The 18,552-nt window shown below is 40.2% G+C and overlaps 1 protein-coding gene across 1 annotated transcript in view; it reads left to right on the forward strand.

Annotated features, from left to right (window-relative positions):
* LOC139471216 (uncharacterized) overlaps nucleotides 1-18,552 on the forward strand; it is a 159,016-nt gene that overhangs the window by 34,072 nt on the left and 106,392 nt on the right. The window contains exons 22-40 of the mRNA XM_071253506.1: nucleotides 342-502; nucleotides 1,186-1,352; nucleotides 1,703-1,886; nucleotides 5,071-5,208; nucleotides 5,782-5,961; nucleotides 6,536-6,683; nucleotides 7,847-7,927; nucleotides 8,300-8,448; nucleotides 8,752-8,890; nucleotides 10,270-10,491; nucleotides 10,789-10,855; nucleotides 11,131-11,294; nucleotides 12,458-12,591; nucleotides 13,027-13,165; nucleotides 13,883-14,128; nucleotides 15,073-15,115; nucleotides 15,786-15,944; nucleotides 16,293-16,380; nucleotides 16,996-17,041. Of these exons, the coding sequence (XP_071109607.1) occupies nucleotides 342-502; nucleotides 1,186-1,352; nucleotides 1,703-1,886; nucleotides 5,071-5,208; nucleotides 5,782-5,961; nucleotides 6,536-6,683; nucleotides 7,847-7,927; nucleotides 8,300-8,448; nucleotides 8,752-8,890; nucleotides 10,270-10,491; nucleotides 10,789-10,855; nucleotides 11,131-11,294; nucleotides 12,458-12,591; nucleotides 13,027-13,165; nucleotides 13,883-14,128; nucleotides 15,073-15,115; nucleotides 15,786-15,944; nucleotides 16,293-16,380; nucleotides 16,996-17,041 (2,655 nt within the window). The remainder of the gene's footprint in view (nucleotides 1-341; nucleotides 503-1,185; nucleotides 1,353-1,702; nucleotides 1,887-5,070; nucleotides 5,209-5,781; nucleotides 5,962-6,535; nucleotides 6,684-7,846; nucleotides 7,928-8,299; nucleotides 8,449-8,751; nucleotides 8,891-10,269; nucleotides 10,492-10,788; nucleotides 10,856-11,130; nucleotides 11,295-12,457; nucleotides 12,592-13,026; nucleotides 13,166-13,882; nucleotides 14,129-15,072; nucleotides 15,116-15,785; nucleotides 15,945-16,292; nucleotides 16,381-16,995; nucleotides 17,042-18,552) is intronic.

The following is an 18,552-nucleotide window of genomic DNA, read 5'->3' on the forward strand; positions in this document are numbered from 1 at the left end:
AATGTGCCATATGCTCAAGTGAATTTTTTTAATTGAGAATTGTTTTTCAATTTTTGCATCAATTGATGTCAGTCACAAACAGTCACAAATTGTATAAAGTCACATAGCGTAGTGAGCACCCAACGTCTAGTGTTGGGACAGATAACGTTTGAAGAAAGACTCGACCAATCAGAATTGCCTACATTTGTGTAACAAATTCATTTTGTAATTATTTGTATGTCATGAATACACTGGTATTGGGTTTCACCAATTGGTAAACATCAGCTGTACCAGATGACATTTTGATGCAAATAAAATACTGCAGATAGCATGGTTAATGCCTTTTCTGGCCTGCTCAAAAGAAACACCCCCTGAATGGATGGACCTAGCTTCCCAGGTGAGCAAGATAGAGGATGCGGGGATTGAAGCAAAGAAGACACTACTGAAAGGTGGGAAGAAGTGGATCAAGGAGGTTGATAAGGGGGACCCTGTAGCGGAGTTTTCTAAGGGAAAGACTAACGCGGTGAGTGGCTCGATAGCATGTACATGTTTTGTGCGCTCTAGAGATAGATCTTACCTTTCAAAAGGTCAGTGGTATCACTATATTCGATTTGTTGTGTTATGGACTCCAGTGAAGAAAAGGTCCCCAGTATCCCATGCTTGTCACAAGAGTTGAATAAAGGGGATGCAGTTATCAGACTATGTTACATGCTGATTGAGAGGCATCGTACAACAAGGGCATGGATCGTTGTTCATGTTTCTGGGTCGTCTTGTCCAGACTTATTCACAGGCCAATGAACAATAGCTGGAAAACGCTGACTGCAGCAAAAAACAACAGTCACCAATTGTTTGTAGACCAGGCAAACCAGGCAGACCAGGTGGACCAGAGACCTACCAGGGGATGGATATCCATTTTGCGAATACCAGCTCAAAGTCCCTTGCCCTATATAATTTTCAAATGTTTGATAAAAGCATGAATGTATGATGGACACCAAAAAAACAGTTTCGATCATATAGCTGTTTGTGCGATTGTTACAATAATAATAAACATTTATTAATCTCAAATGAAAATCAATATTTTAGGATTTTGAATCAGAAGTGGGACATCGGCGTTAAAGCTGTATCCCCACTGTAGGCCCTTGCATAATAGAATGATCTATACACCTAATGATATTCTCTATTCATGTAATTGCTCCCATTTTGTAGACTGCACTGAGACAGGAAGTTGTAACCATGCTGAAGGACATTGTTGATGATGTCCTTGCTCCTCTTGAACCTCTGAAGAAACTGGGAGGGAAGTTCTTGAAAACTTCCCTAAAGGTGTTTGATCTCATCAACAGTGTGGAGACAGCTTACAACGCGCTGAAGGAAGGGTAAGGACACACATACACATAATAAACATTATTCTTGTTGATAAGTGGTCTCGTTATCCTTAACAAAGCTCCTTTGGGTTTTTTTTCCAATAGGCATAGCATTATTTTGTCACATTATACTTGATACACTTGAAGGAAACCAACACAGGTTTTAACAGAACCAGAAGCAGATCTTGCATATCTTAATGTGCTAGTTTTCCATTTCGTTTTTTTATCTGGAATCCTCAGTAAGAGTTCATTCAGAAATAGTGGTAAGTTATTGAGGGAGAAGATAATATATTTGGAATTTTTTGTACCCGGCTCCATGGAACTTTTCTGACTTATAGAATATATGACGTCATATTTTACAGATATCGCACTGCCCGCTCTCTTATCGACCGTGTTTTCGGCCCCAAGTGTCATAAGGAGTTCCCCCGCACCCTTCGACTTGCTGGGGGCAGATGCAATGGGCGTGGCAGCTATCCCTCCGAATTAAAAAATGGAAGGGAATACGAGCATGACGGAATAGATATAACCATATCTCCTGGCAAAGACGTAAGTAACATTTTGCGATCAGCATCTTCAACTATCATATTCTAAATGATACATTGTTTATGCATTTTCCCATTCTTACCAACACTATGCAATAATAAATATTGGAGAATATCAAGAAACGAAGGAAGGTATTTCTTATATTAAGGAACCAGATGTAATAAGACGTGTTGATGTTCAATCGAGCTAAACAATTTCGCATGTTACTCTGTAATTAGTATCCTTCATTTTCGTCCCCTTGGACAAAGGCTGGCCTGCGTTCTTACAGTTTGCCGTGCCAGAATCCGCTGATCATGTTTTGAAAATTCTCCCTGATAATGATCCTTGTTTTCTGAAGCACCCACCGCCTCTGTGGTGTAGTGGTAGAGCGTCCGTATGGAGAGCGGAAGGTCCGGGGTTCGATTCCCGGCCGTCTCATACCAAAAGAGGTTTAAATATGATACTTGTTGTTACCCTGTCTGGAGCTCGGTATTAAGGGGCTAAAACAAGGACTGGTCGGCTCGGAGTCAGTATGCTGTGTCTGAGTGGGGTATTCATGTTAAACTATGGCATGGTATCTCAGTGGACTAGCACTATAAATTGGACTAGTACAAGCATCCCCACACACACGCGTGCATGCACGTTGCTATAGAAGTGCAATAATCTTGGATGCAACGTTAAACCCCATTTCACCTCACCTCTGAAGCAGCACACGTGACCAAGGTTTCGTCTCATCTCCACTGAAAAGGAGGAAACAGAATTGGAATACACTCATTCTTTCCCAGCCAGCTGTCGGGCAGCCCTTCATTTGAATTTTTTTTGACAGATTAAAATATAAAATGCAGCAATGAGGGTATAGGTGAACCTGGCACAAGGCTGGTTATACTCACCAGCAGCTCAGGGCGCTTGTCCTCTCTACACTCAGCAAATTGGAAGCGCTGCCTGGTCGAACCTACCCAGAACTTTTCGTAAAGACTCCCCAACACTGCAGCCAACAGAAAGCCTTCAGTTTCACTTTTCAGGCCCACCGACTTCATCCAAGTGAAGGACTCTGTAGGGTTGCTGATCTTCTCAACACATTGCACATAAACTTGATGCAGTAGCCGTTCAGATAGCCTATCCTTGAAAAACTGAGTCTGGGCCGATTTGATATGTCACTTCGCTTTGTTGACATTCATTTCTGTACCGCCCAGCAGAACAGAACCTTCAACTAAATCAATCTTGGCTTGTTTAAGGAAACTGTGGAATGTATTTATTTCATCTTGACAGCTTCACTAGAGGATCATCAGATAACTAAATGTGTGCCAAAGTGCACAATACAATTCTATCATGAAGAACCTCCTAGCTAATCAAACAACGCCCTCCAATTATAATTGGTAAATGTAAACAATTGAGGGAAGAGTGAGGGTGGTAGGATCTATTGTCTGACGTGATTATTCGTGTGAGGGTGTCAATACCCTGAATTTCGTCTAATCAACAGCACAAAAAGAATACGAAAGGACGAGAACAGAAAAGGTTTTTTATGGCTTTGACTTCATTGCGAGCGTTTACCTCTGAACTCCAGATTTTGTCGAGTCTACATTGTACTATGGGTACATATGGGTATTCTGGAGTTATTCTGGAGTCTTCTTACCTGCATCAGTAAGTATGCATAGGCCTGACCTTCAACGAGATGGGCAATAACTCCTCCCCCAAGTAAACTGACTGGTCGTCCCTCTTCTACGAGGGATGGTCAAAAAGTTCATAGAACTCAATATAAAAACAAGGTGTAAGTGGAGTTTCATGTTTTTATTTTTCAATATAATCTCCCTGCACTTGAATACACTTTTCCCATTTATGCTGTAGACTCTCAATTCCCTGAAAATAGAAGTCTTCTGCTTGCCCCCCAAACCAAGCTTCTGTAGCAGCAATGAGGTCGTCATCATTGGCGAATCTCGTTCCACGCAGGTTTGACTTGAGATTTCGAAACAGATAATAGTCACTTCGTGCCAGGTCTGGACTATATGGGGGATGATTCGATTGTTCAAACTTTCATTCACGAATGGTGGCTTGCGCAACTCTACTCTTGTGGACAGGTGCATTGTCGTGAAGGAGCAAAACACCAGCAGTCTCTTCTCGTACATTACCTCGTTTCAGATAAAGAATGTTGCATTTGTCAAGTCCAACGGACGATATCATTAGAAAATGACTCGACAATGAGAATCTGATTTCTTTTAGTTTGGAGCCTCCATTGGCAATAAGTTCAAGGTCAGGCATGTAAAAGAGGTGATGATAACCTTCCCCTTTATGAGCAAAAAGCTTAAAGGATTTAGGAACAAGCAGTAAAGCAAAGAACTAAAAGAATCGCCTTGAAATATTCCTCTTCAAATAGAAATGGGTTCTGAAGTCACCACCTGCCCCTGCTGTTGTTGTTGCTGTTATAATCATTATCATAATTATGTACATATTGAAATAAAAAATGCAGCAAAGAGAGTTTGGGTGATCCTGGCACAGTCAGAATGGTCAGGCCAATCATCAGTGCAGGGCCCTTGGCCCCTTCTACACGCAGTCCAGACAGCGAATGGGACCCAGAACTTTTGGGAGAATGTGAACACTCCACAAAACTGCAGCCTTATGCATTACCCAGATTGTCAGAAGGGCTGTATTCCTGGAAGCAAACCCGGGTACTCTCCCAATGTCAGTCAACAGATTGGGAGGTACCAAACCTAAGGCACCGAGAACAATGGGGAGTCGGGCAACTTGGAACTTGGGATGCAAGCGTGACATTATTATTAAAGCTGACATTCCTGGTCACCGCCGGAATCTTGGTTTCGATTCCCTGTTTGACCCGATTATGTTTCTAGGTTTGTCAGCACCATATCCATTCTCATGGGTTTCACTTAAGTGATAACCTTCTGAGACCTGCATGATTTCTGGCTTTCCTCCCAGATGATACGCCATGATTTAACTGAAATAGTAAATACTGTTAAAAGCAGCGTTCAGCCGAGCTCACCAACTCACTCAATCATTCTCGTCCACATGTAAACACACATACAGATGTATATATGACGATATCTTAAGGCATGTGCAATAAGGCAACGACGAAACAAGTTAATATGCCGTCATTTTACTGAAATAATGATTAAAGTGGCGTTAAACCCAAGCAACTTGCTCACTCACTCATTTTATAAAATATCTCCTTAACTACAAAACTAAACTTTCTCCGTAGATTGTGGCTCCATTTGCTGGCAACATCAGGTTGTCTGACAACCCACATGAGGTCATCATCATCCCAAATGCAGGATCTCTGAAGGAAACTGAGGTCATCATCACCAACATCGACCCCGACGTCGACGACAGTAGCCCTGTAAGTTGTGAATTGCGCCATGGTGTAGACGTTAGCATGCTTCTAAGACAACACGTGGAATTGCAGCTCATAGTTCACGATATATAAGACTACAACTGTGAGATGCTGATCTACTAGAGACTGTGTGAGTGTTAAAAGTTGGCTGATATGGCATGCACATGGAGGTTCACTCATGAAAAGAAACCCCCTGAGAACCCCCGTTAGAACAGGTTCACGCCTCGACTCTGCCTGTCGTATGTGACCACTGAATTTGCTAGGTTGTCAACTCTGTTGTCTGCATAACACCGGATGTGAATTATGCTGTCAACCACAGGTTTGTGTGGCCATACTCAATTTTTGAAAGGTACTCCTGATATAGCTTGAATATTACGTACTGCGGCTTAAAAAAACAAATTGTTATTTGTTTTATGGTATGTGTTATGTCTTCATACATCGATATACGCCACACAATAAGCAACTAAAGACGTATTCAATCTAATGGTGCCAGAAACACTTTGCCATGTTGTCATTGTTCCTTCGTTATGTCAAATGACATTCAGTTTTGTTTTCATTATAACTGAATGTCTCCTTCAGGTGAGTGCTGGACAGAAGATAGGTGTGGCGGCCAACTCCCCATGTGGGAAAAACGCACACATCCATCTCTCCCTGAGAAGGAAGGGTGGCTATGTTGACCCAACACGCTACCTGGAGCCGAGGGTACCCAAAATCCCAGCGTGGGTGCAAGAGTGTGACGACTACAAAGTGGTGTTTAAGGTAAATGTTTTGCCCTCTATGTTAAAAGTACATTTACTTGCTGAGTTTATACTTAGCTATTTATCATAGGTGTATTTAGCTATCATCTAGTGCCAAACAAGGATATAAAAAGGTCAAACCAGCGTCATTTGTATAACACCAATGTTTTCTTTAGACACAAAATGTGACATATTTTGATGTACACGTGGTTTCTGTGGACACATACTGTGACATATCTTGATGTATACGTACTTCATATGAACGCATAATGTTATATATCTTAACGTACAAATGTTTTCTGTAGAGACATATGGTGATGCAATGTAACGTAGGCATGTTTTTGAGACAAATACTGTAAATGTAAATTTTGCGACAAACATTATTTAGCTGTGTATTGTGATGTTGTAAAAGTGTCGTGACGCATACGTTTTTCTTTGTGACATTCATTTTCAAAAGTACAAACGGAATCCAATACGTATAACCATGAATTTGCATGTATAGATGCGTGGATAAAAGACACAATTCGGGAGGAAGATGGCGATCACAGAGAAAAGGCAATATAACAGTTGTGATTTCCTACCAATTTTTTGTTTAGGAGGATATTATATTTGAAAACTGTATCATCTGTCTGGATGGTAAGAAGGACAATGACACCAGCCCAGAGAGAACAGGAAAGGAAATTGAAAAACCTGAGGATCTTGATTCCTCAAAAGATCCTACCTCAGTCGCCGACGCGGAAAATGGTAGGTTTTGAGCTACCAGCAGTTACCGGATCATATGGGTAAACATTAACCAGTGTGTTGTTTTAGGGACATCTTTGTAAAAGCGGTATTAACTTATTAGTGTGCACCAATCCCCCCTAACTGAGTGAGTGAGTGAGTGAGTGAGTGAGTGATGACACGTTCAACAAGGTCAGAGAGTGTTTCCACAAGATTTACATAACATTTCGGTCAGCTCTTAAAACACAGATGAATTACTTGGGAACACGATATTTTAGCATTGCAACTTGTGAACTAAAGTGAATGCGTCCACACGAGACACAAAAAGAAACCATGATAAATACGAGCAGAAGTTAATGGAAGTTAACCATACTTGTGTGTAGGTATAAAAATAACAGAACCATTATTCACCTTAAGCCAAATATCAGATTAACTCCTCATTAGCCAAACTCGTTGTCGTCTCTCCTTGCAACACATCTGTGTCAGGTTACATCCATGTGAAATGTCGGCATATGACATGTAGGTAAGAAGGAGGCATCCCTGTGGGCATCGATTGTGCTCCTCTCATTGATAATCTTTTCTTGATGCAAAGAATCGGAATTTCTGCTCGGTTGGCAAATCAAAAACACCGGTAATTGTCTCAGAAGCTTTAGCTTCGGGTATATCGATGATCTGATATCGTTGAATAACGGTCAACTAGCCAGCTCCCATCCACTTATTTACCCAACCATATCTAAAACTGACCGTGAAACCGTCTGATCTGATTCATATTTTGATCAATGCATGCAAATATTCACAAGGCTTTATGGCAGGAGGGATGACAAAACTTTCTAATTGTCAACTTTCCCTTTATGTCGAGCAGTATTCCAGCAGTTCCAACCTCAGGTGTCTGTGTTTCATTTTGTTCAAAAAGTTGTTTGATCAAAGATACGGCATCCAATTCCTTAACACGAAACGTTAAAACAGCTTTATGGTGGGCGTGTGCATGGCATTTATGACGCATCAGTGATCCAAGTTATGTCCGATGTAATTCCCCATTTTGACTTATTCAGCTGAACAATTGACTTGCCTTTGCATGATTCATAACCACATGGTATTATATAGTCGACCTTGCGCAATATTGCAGTCTAATGATTATGGAAAGGGCTTTGTCAGTTTCGTTATTTATACATTTACTTAAAATTCAGATAAGCCCGATTCCATGTTCCGAAGGATGCAAGCTCGAAGACCACAGATCCAAGAAAAGGCAAAGAAAACAAAAGATGGTGGTGAGGAGATGATGCTAATCGAGTTTGAAGGATGACATCTTTACCTAGCTTCATTAGACTCATGCAAAGTCCCTGCTGGCAGTGTCTGTGAAGAGATCGATTACTTGGGTTGAAAATATCTACACGCAGTGGACAGTAACCTCTATGTGTTTCTACAGGAAATACTCTGACAACTTGTTGTGTAGTTGTCACTTCTATCCATACATACCATGTCGGGACACTTCCGTAAATGCTCGCAAATTGTCATGGTGTTCAGAAATAATTGCTGGGGAACTTACATAATAAGTATTTTCAAGCCGATGAGCAAGATGCAATCATCGAACGCTGTATACAGGAAACCTACATTCTAATACTCCCAATTATTAATTGCAGCTCTGGCAACCCTTTTCCAAAAGGCTGGTGCTTTTATGAAAAAGTTATCTGTCCGTAACCTGAAAATGGGGACGATCTTCGATCTTCTTGAGATTCTCGGTCTTGACGAGAGTCAGAAAAAGATGGCCGAGGTCATAAAAACAATAAAGGTATTGCCTTTTTTTAAATGCTGGGGTTATGTATAACATTGAATAGTCCTCATTGTCGTACAATCACAACTTTCTCAGCTGTTAATTTGTTTGTTGGGATCAAGAGCTGTGCCATAAAACAGTGTAGACCATGGCTGAGTGTCACTCAAAGTAAAGTCGATCAATGTTAACTCTGTGTAATACAATATTGTCCAGCTATTCGAACCACTGACGATAATCTGCATCATGAAACATCCCAGGGGTTAACACTAACAACCCATAGACCGTTTATTATATATATGTGCACGTATTTCTGTGCTGCAGGAGATGATCGACAACAAGCCGTGTTTCAACCCGTACCAGATGACAGACGACCAACTGAGGATGGAGCTTACCGAGAGGGGGATGAGGGCAGAGGGGACTCGGGAACATATGATCAAGTCCCTCACCACGCCATCCAACTGTGAGTACACGCGGCATTCTTAAAACCTACTGATATAATGTGGGGACTGGGGAACATATGATCAACTCCCTCACCACGCCATCCAACCGTGAGTACACGCGGCATTCTTAAAACCTACTGATATAATGTGGGGACTCGGGAACATATGATCAACTCCCTCACCACGCCATCCAACTGTGAGTACACGCGGCATTCTTAAAACCTACTGATATAATGTGGGGACTCGGGAACATATGAACAACTCCCTCACCACGCCATCCAACTGTGAGTACACGCGGCATTCTTAAAACCTACTGATATAATGTGGGGACCGGGGAACATATGATCAACTCCCTCACCACGCCATCCAACCGTGAGTACACATGGAATTCTTAAAACTTACTGATATAATGTGGGGACTCGGGAACCATCAAACTGTGAGTACACATGGCATTCTTATAATTGACTGATATAATGTTGGGACCCCGGAACATATGATCAACTTCCTCACTCCGCCATCCAACTGTGAGTAACCATGACGTTCTTATAGCTTACTGATATAATGTGGGAACATATGATCAACTCCCTCACCACGCCATCAAACTGTGAGTACCCATGTCAGTCACAATAATGATATTAACCGATAATAAGATTTGTCCTCACGTTTGGTCCGTCCCCTCAAGTAATTCTAATGATACACCTGATGCCATCACTATAAGATAGTACTTCATAAACACATGCTTTTGATATAGTCGGAACCATACAACGACTTTGAGCAGAGATTTCTTGCGAATGTGTTTTGTCGCTTTTATGTTATTTTGCCAATTATCTTTTACAAGTAAAATGAAACACGTAAACGCGAACTTCAGTTTTATATATAGATATATTCCTTTCAAATTTGTAGCTACAAAGACCAAGTAAAATTCTTCTTGCTCAGGTCCATATTACTTATGTACATGTAACGACACAAGTGCTTAGACTTTGTGGGATTCGGGTCAGAGTAGGTCCCCTGTATCACTTTATGTACAAAGAGCCGATTAACAGTATGATCAGCTGGTTACGCGTGTGACCTGTATGATTGTGTGCCTCGATGGCCTGGATCGTTGCTCATGCTATCAGCCACTGATTTGCCTGATCTGGACTCGATTATATACAAGCTTCGTGATAAAGATTGAATAATGCTGAATACGGCTTAAAACAACATTCACTCACTAAGCGTAATGACTAATGACAGGCAATGTTAAAACACGTGATCTGTGAAACGTAGCCGAACCACGTTTTCACAAGATTAAGCGTTCATGAATATGAATAAATATAACTTTTGTTAAATGAAATATCATTTCCCTTATAAACCTTCGTTCATTTTGGGGTTATTGTGTATATGTTCCCGTTTTTTGCAGCCTGTCCTCTCATGAAGATCTCCATGCCTGGCAACATCTACTGTACATTTGACGACAAATGTCTTGGACTTGAATGCTGCGTACATTTCAATCTCTTCGTGTTCCGAAAAACCTATAAATTGTTTGCAAGATTTGATCCCTGCGATTTGAAATTTACGGTCGGTGCTGGCAGGTTCCACAAGTCCTTTGGAATTGACGGTGACCTGAAGGATATATATGCAGGTTGATGGCCATTAATATTATTCACAGTATCAACGAAAACATTTTGAAAACAAGAATTTCTGCAGATATACAAATCATTCAAAGAATATTTCCAGATATTCATTACAATTGAATTGCATTGGAACACTTTGAACTGCTTTGAATTATACATTTATGGTTAATATGAAAGATACTAATGCTAATCTATAACATTATACATAGAAACATATATTTTGGGGGAAATAAACAAAATTTTGGGTTTAGGATAGTTTGTTTTCTTAACATTTTTTTATATTAAAAGCCGGTTTTGTTTTACAGGATTAGAGAAGACTATTCCGACGAATGTGAAACTGGATATATTGGGAGGAATAGAGCTAGTCATTAAGTATGATGTTACTTCCTCACTTTAACCGTTCACAGAAAATGTAACATTGAGTTACAATGTACCTCAACTCAGTCAGAACTTTGTCAGTGCTGTAACACAGTCTCGTCGGTAATCGTGGACGTCATAACACTTCCGTAACAGTTGTGTCCTCATCTGGAGGAATGGCCATGCATACAGTTGTTCTATTATCAAGTTATTGCAGCTGTAGACATAAATGTCTCACCTCTGTGAGGTGTGATGTTCAGATCCCTCATTCTTCAGTATTTGTTCTTCAGAGTGAAGCTGGAGAAGGATGACACAGCTGCTCTGATCACACTGGCGGCCGGCTTCTGTTCCCAGGATGACAGCGACAACTGCATCGCATTCTTCAACATCCTGGACGAGTTCCTGACACCGCTGCCAATTTGTCATCCAGATGGCTCAATAACTTGGCCAGAGGGTAAATATCGTGATTAGTATTTATCATGTTACGTGTCAACGCCCAAATTGAAACAATATATTACACCCAGAAATTTCTATGTAAAAGAACTTAGTGTGAAACCAACAAACCGCCAACGAAAGGTATACAATCAACACATGGATTGCAAAATCAAGTAGGCTGCAAATCAATACAAAATACTGCACAGCAATTACAATGGCATTTCAGAGAGTAGAGTGGTAGTACAATATTCGTTAGCAATATATAATATAGTAGTCAGTGTTACACAAATACAGTGATGATAGCAAAAGTCAGTGATAATAACAAATATTCACCCGGCGGCGAAAGTGGCCAGGCTTCCGAGATGGGCTAGGCAAGGAATCAGGGTTGGTGAGCCATCCTCACATGAAAGCTGGTACGAAATGTGTTAGAGATACCTAAACACGATCTTGTCCCACTATATATACAAGCTACAGGAAATGTAAAAACCGTGCCCTTACCACAAATACCATTACAGAACCGGACCGTACCGAACCGGACGTTTACACACCACTCTAGCATCTAAATATAGTAACTTCCTAACGACTGATCACTGTCTAAATACAATGCAATGAGCGTCTACCGAATCCCAAACAGAAACAATGCAACACAACTACAGTTCAACAATAAAATACACTGCCATATAACAATCAGCATGAAGAAGCTGTGCCAAAAATATTTCAAAGAACCCGATTTATGTGGCACGCAAAATACGGATTCAATTTCGTTTCGTGACAGGATATAATATAGTTTCCTAATCATAGGTATGAAATGTATATCAAGTGTTTGGCAAATGACACACACCTGCCTTGTTTATTATTTACTGTTTGATACAAGATGACCAACAACCTTTGGAAATGTTATCATCAGCAGAGACTTTTGTTTTTAAGGTAGTTTGGACCTAAACCAATGTTTAATATACATTTGACTCGGGTAAATCTTTTGTCCTGATAAGTTGGACCAAATCACTTTCAGGATGATTAATGTTCCAGGTCAATGCAGCAATAAAAAAACAAAACCTTGTCTAGTTTTCCCGCAAGCCACTAAATGCAGCGTACAAACATACCGTGCTATTCATAATAAACGTCCCCTCGATCGGGACGCGTCACGTAACATTACCAAAAATACGCTGTTTCCTTTGCTAGTTGATTACAGAGCTCTGCTTGATAAGGAATCAATTAAAAGACGAATTCGAGAAAGTGCCAAAACGTTTGCCGATGATTCAATAAAGAAGGGCATCGAAGAACTACTTGGCTTCATCCCGTGTATATCTCCTGATGTAAGTATGACAAATATGTGGTAATATTATGAGAGAATTCAGTGTTTCTTTCCTCTTGTCCAGTAACCTTTAAGCAGAATATAAATATATGAAACAAATAATTTGGACATATTTTACATAAAAGAAGGAACCATATTAAAAAATGGCCCTTTTTCCTCCGGACCAGGTAAAATTTATATATTTTTACTAGTGGCCACGCCAAACGTAAAAATACCAATTCCAACCAAGTCACACAATGATATAAACAGAGTATATGTCAGCTTTGATTAAATATGCTGTATATATTCTTTTAGACGATGTAACCTATGATCACATCAGAATCGACATTATATAACTCCACTTGTAGCGAACCTATATTCACGATGGTGCTATGTCTAAAAGAGTTAAAGTGGTTCCAATGTGTTAGAATTAGAAGTACACGTGTTTGCATTTTAGGCTCCAGGAAAGACGGATCCCTGTCCCAGACCTGAGGCCCTGACTCGGGATATCCTCAAGCAGAAGCTCCAGCAGCGGGGATTGCACATCACGGGCACAAGACAGGAACTGGAGCAGAGGCTCAGAGATGGACACAAAAGTGAGCGGTTCATGATAAAGAGACGCTCTGTTTAAAAATCGTATCCACTGTATACCCATACTGTAAATAAGGTCTTTCACAACATACATTACAATCTCAAATCACGAACTGAAAGACCACACTCCCGCGGGGATTTTGGTTCACAATACATGTCGCCAGCAACCAATGCTTGTCGAAAGAAGTGACTAAATGGATCAGGTGGTCAGGGTCGCTGACGTGGTTGATGTACGTCACAGTATCCCAACTGCTTATGATGTCAATCAGTGGACCATCTGGTTCGGACCCGATTATATATAGACGCAGTCATATAACTAGAATATTACGTGTAGTGTGACGTAAACACAAAACAGCAAACAAATCTATTCTTATGCATGTATATTGTTTTAAAAAAGTACGTATTTTATCGTTGGAATTATGTGGTAATTTATAGTAGGTCCTACAGAAAGGGTAAGCATTTCTTAGCGATTCAATATACTTGTACAAACGTTTCGTCCAGTAGCAATACATGGTTTTGATGAGGTATCGATCCTAGCTTTCTTTTAGTTTAATCAAAACAGTTTTTATAGAAGGATATGAAATATAGATATTCACAATATGTAATGCTTACCTTTATAGTGATGCCATATAGCAAAATGACAATCACATATATATTTTAACAATTCATATAACAATGTTATGTGGAAATATAATGTAACATCTATTGCAATGTTCCTCCAGCTTGCAGATTGCTGAACAGGACCGTGAACCTCCCACCAATAACAAACGAGAAGATCAATAAGATCGTCTACATGGAGATCGCCCAGGACTGTCTGCGGTTTGATGCATGTGTTGATGTTAGGATGAAGAAGCTGAAATTCAACAAGGCCGTCAACGCTTACATACAACTTGACCCTTGTAAATTCACAATGACCGTAAACTTTGAGGAGTGCACTGAGAAAGTAATACTGCTGGGATACGACTGGGGTAGGTAGTGGCTTGTAAATTCTGTTGCAAGTCGTAACAGTCGTCATTGTGGATCGGGTGGTCTGGGTCATTGATTTTGTGGATTGCGTGTCATCACACCCCGACGATGTGGGACGTTGGTGCCAAATTATCTGCCACTGGTTTGTCTGGACCAGATTCGATCATTGCTTTAGCTGGACTATTGCTAATGATGAATGCAACAGCAACATGATACATGTACAACCCGGAAGCTGATTGTAACTATGAGTCCTTTGATTCAAACTGTATGATAATTGAATACAGTTGACTTCTGAATCACAGGGGGCACGGGTGGCCCAGTTGTCTAAGGCGCCGCGATTCGCTGTGCAGAGTCGCGTCCCTTGGGCACACCAGAAACCTATGATTGTGGGTTCGAATCCCGGTTCGCCCCGATTATGTTTCTAGGTTTGTCAGCACCATACCCGTGCTCGTGGGTTTCACCGAACTGGTAGACGTCTGAGACCTGCATGACTTCGGGCTTTCCTGCCACATTAAACTGACACGCCGCGATGTAACTGGAATACTGTTAAAAGCGGCGTTATACCCAACTCATTCCCTCACTCACTGAAACACACCTATGCCATTTCAGTGAGTCAATGATTCAACGATTCTCTACTGTGCAAGATTAACAGGTCCATGGCATATTGTTTTTTTGTTGAATGCAGTGTTATCATGAATTACTATAAAGACATGTATAACAAATTAATGTTCTTAATCAGAGTTGTAAAAATACAATCGTTACTAGCATGCGATTGCTTCTCCACATACGATGATACTTGATAATAAGAGACGTCAGTATCACATCGTGTTTGCTTTATACAGATCGTAATCCCTTTCACATGTAACACATTTACAGGTATACAACACTACTTTTGATCAAAGTAAAACCCAACGCCCAACTGATATGTCTGCCATTACATTTACAGGGAAAGAGAAGACCATTAAACTGAACGACTGGGTTTCCATAAGGTAGGACAATGAGAGCACCTTTTATATCTAAGCTATATCCATTCGGTCACCCTTTGAGGAAACGTGTTGTCAGCAATAATTGAGTTTATTGTAGCCTTTCTTCCTATTTCATAGAATATAGATGTGTACGAGATTGAGTGAGTGAGATATGCATATAATGGCAAACCGATGATCCTAAAACTGCTTTTTCTTCTTAGATATATAACTCGTTATAAAATAGGAGAGTGAATAACTATTGAAATGCAAGACATATTATGAGTGTGTGGCTGTTTCTCTGCAAATTATCAATCTATCCTACTGTTAAAGATAAATTGACGTCTTTTAATTCTGAAGTGCCTTTCTTGTAAAATTAGAAAAAACGAATGAATTCAAGCAGCGAAATCAAATCGATTTGTTCATGATTGCATTTGGACTAACCAAACAAGTAGTTGATAGAATTAGCAATTGATAGCAATAAAAAATATTCAACTCGTCAAGGTACGATGGCACAAATCTAACAGGCAACACAGCAACACCCAAACCCCGACCACCATTTGCATCATGTCTTTAATGTATGTGTGTGTGATACTGAGATTTGTCAAGCGAATTTCGTAGACTTAAACTGCAGTCACGATACGAGTAGGTTAATCATAGACCACACTATCACTGTGTCATGTTTACCCTTCTCCAGATACATCATTGACAGAAGTGAAGCAAGGAAGGTTTTTGTGATTGACATGGGTCTACAAATCAGTGTTGGAGCATCGGAACCGATTCTGGATAGTTTGTTGATAGAAAAACTAGATGTACCTATTCCGATTTGTAATGAAAACTTCTCTCTGCCAGGTAAGTGTCGAAAACAGTAACACGTTCATCTATTCATTGTATTTCTCGAAGTCAAAATATTCTGAATCATGTGTACAGTGTAACCCACTTAGTCGGAACCAGGCGGTTGGGAAATCCGGCCTTCCGATCGAATACTGTAAGAAAATATAGAAAGCTCTGTGAAACGAATTCAATAGGGTCGATGCCGGGGTTTCGCTATATACCCTATGTTTAGTAGATATGCATTCATCACGCGCATGACATCTCTAACAATGCCAATCATTTGGCTAAATTCAGCCCAATATGAAGAGGTAACGTCATCAGCTTCAAATACATGACCATTAAATTTTCATAAATGTCTGATTTAAGGAAGGGGATCTCTGAAGAAGCTTGCGGAGGATATGGGAGGAAAGCTTATCAGAGAAGTTGTAGATGTGGTGTTTCGAAAACTTGGACTAGATGTGAGTTTTCAGATTCAAACTTCATAACCTATAGCTCTTATATTCCTCCATGATTTTTGTAACTTTCTACAAGCACACATGCTGATATTGATGCGAAACTGAAGCATGCCATATATTCCCATTTGCTACAATACAATCAGTGGAAACTATACCATATGTAACCATTTTGTAACCAGTAAGGCGAAAAATGTTCGTGTGTGCATTTAAGCGATGAATTCACTGGGGATATATAATCCGTAGTTTCGTCGCTGGTTATTTTCTATGACAACGATCGCCTCCGTGGTCTAATGGTAGAGCGTCCGCCCGGAGAGCGGAAGGTCCGAGGTTCGATCCCCGGCTGCGTCACACCAAAAGACGTTAAAAGATGGTACTTGTTGTTACCCTGTCTGGCGCTTCGGCTGTGTCTGAGTGGGATATTCATGGTAAACTGCGGCACGGTATCTCAGTGAGGTAGCACTATAAATCGGCATCAGTCCGGACTAGTACAAGAAGCCACACAAACACACAATAATCTTGGACGCGACGTTAAACCCCATTTCACCTCACAATAACGATGTCAGGTGCACTAGTGCAATAAGAAAATATTGTCATCAATGATTTGTATCTGTTTTTTAGAAAGTTCTGTCAGACGGTAGCTGCACAGCTTTAACGCCCCAACCAGGTATTGTAACAGCTGAAAGTTGAAAAATATTACTACATTTTATGTTTGTGTTGATACAATGTACAAAGAAATATACAGATAACATCATTGGTATTCTATATCTGGTAGACCTGAACAGTAAAAGATGATTAGTGTTGACGAAATAAATAGCACAACTTTCATAACTTTCAATTCCTCAAATATATACTCAACACCAAAAGTTCCTGTGACACCAATATTTTAGTGTATTTTTCAAAACCTCCGTCAAGCACGTCTACAGTAGTGCAGACAGCGTCTACGCTGGACGGCCATGCAGTGGGGACAGGTTCTATTCACTGACGAGACTCGTTTTCACCTCAACTACAGCGATGGACGGATTCGAGTGTACCGACTTTGAGGTGAACGTTACGTCAATCATTGTGTCATGGAAGAAGATCGGTTCGGGGGCGGCAGCGTTATGGTATGGGGTGGGAATCTTAATGGACAGCGCTACCGCGACGAGATCATCGGCCCTGTTGTTCTACCGTTTTTGCGTCCTCATGGCCCAGGCATTACCTTTCAACATGACAACGCCCGGCCTCATATTGCTCGACTTGTTCTTCAACAAAACAACATGAATGTCATCCCCTGGCCGGCTCGCTCCGCTGATCTTTCACCAATCAAGCACATGTGGGATGAGATGGATCGACGCCTTCGACGTCAACCACGTGTTCCACAGACACTCCAGAAACTTCGAAACATGCTCCAGCAGATATGGACAGATATCCCAAAGGACTTTGTGCGACACCTGGTCCATTAAAATGAGACGAAGATGTGTTGCTTGCATCGCAACCGGAGGTGGACACACACGCTATTGATTTGTAAATTGATATTTTGGCATGTTCATGTGTTTTATGAAATCACGCATTTTCTGAAGTCAGTATGGCAAATTAAACCATTTGAACACTTACAGGAGCCTTTTATCTGTTGCAAACCGAAATTGTTTGAGATTTGGTAAAAAACATAATTTTGCATTAAATCTTATTCAATGTCACAGGAACTTTTGTTATTCAGTATACTTATAGCGAGTTAGCGGTTCTGAATTGTCTATATATATATATATATATATATATATATATATATATATATATATAATAAAATAATATAATAATATAATATTATTATTATTATTATTTTATTATATATTACATGTACACCGAGTGAACATTTACCTCATTTTTGTATATATATATATATATATATATATATATATATATATATATATATATATATATATTGTTCTTACATCAAGCCTTTGAAACTAACCTTATGTATCCATAAATGTTATGACCCACACGTGTTAACAAACACTAAAACCTCGAATTTCATAAACTACATATATTAGGTAGTCTAAGGCGATGTAATGTAATGGTTGATGTCCAGTATTGCACTATCGTTAATTATTCATACACCGCTTGTCTTGAACGACAGATAACTCGATATACTTTCGATGATCCTTCGTTCTTTTGACTAAATGATGTTCATTGTACATC

Source organism: Haliotis cracherodii, unplaced genomic scaffold, assembly GCF_022045235.1.
Source record: "Haliotis cracherodii isolate W230 unplaced genomic scaffold, xgHalCrac1.p SCAF_22, whole genome shotgun sequence".
In the NCBI taxonomy this organism is placed as follows: Eukaryota; Metazoa; Mollusca; class Gastropoda; order Lepetellida; family Haliotidae; genus Haliotis; species Haliotis cracherodii.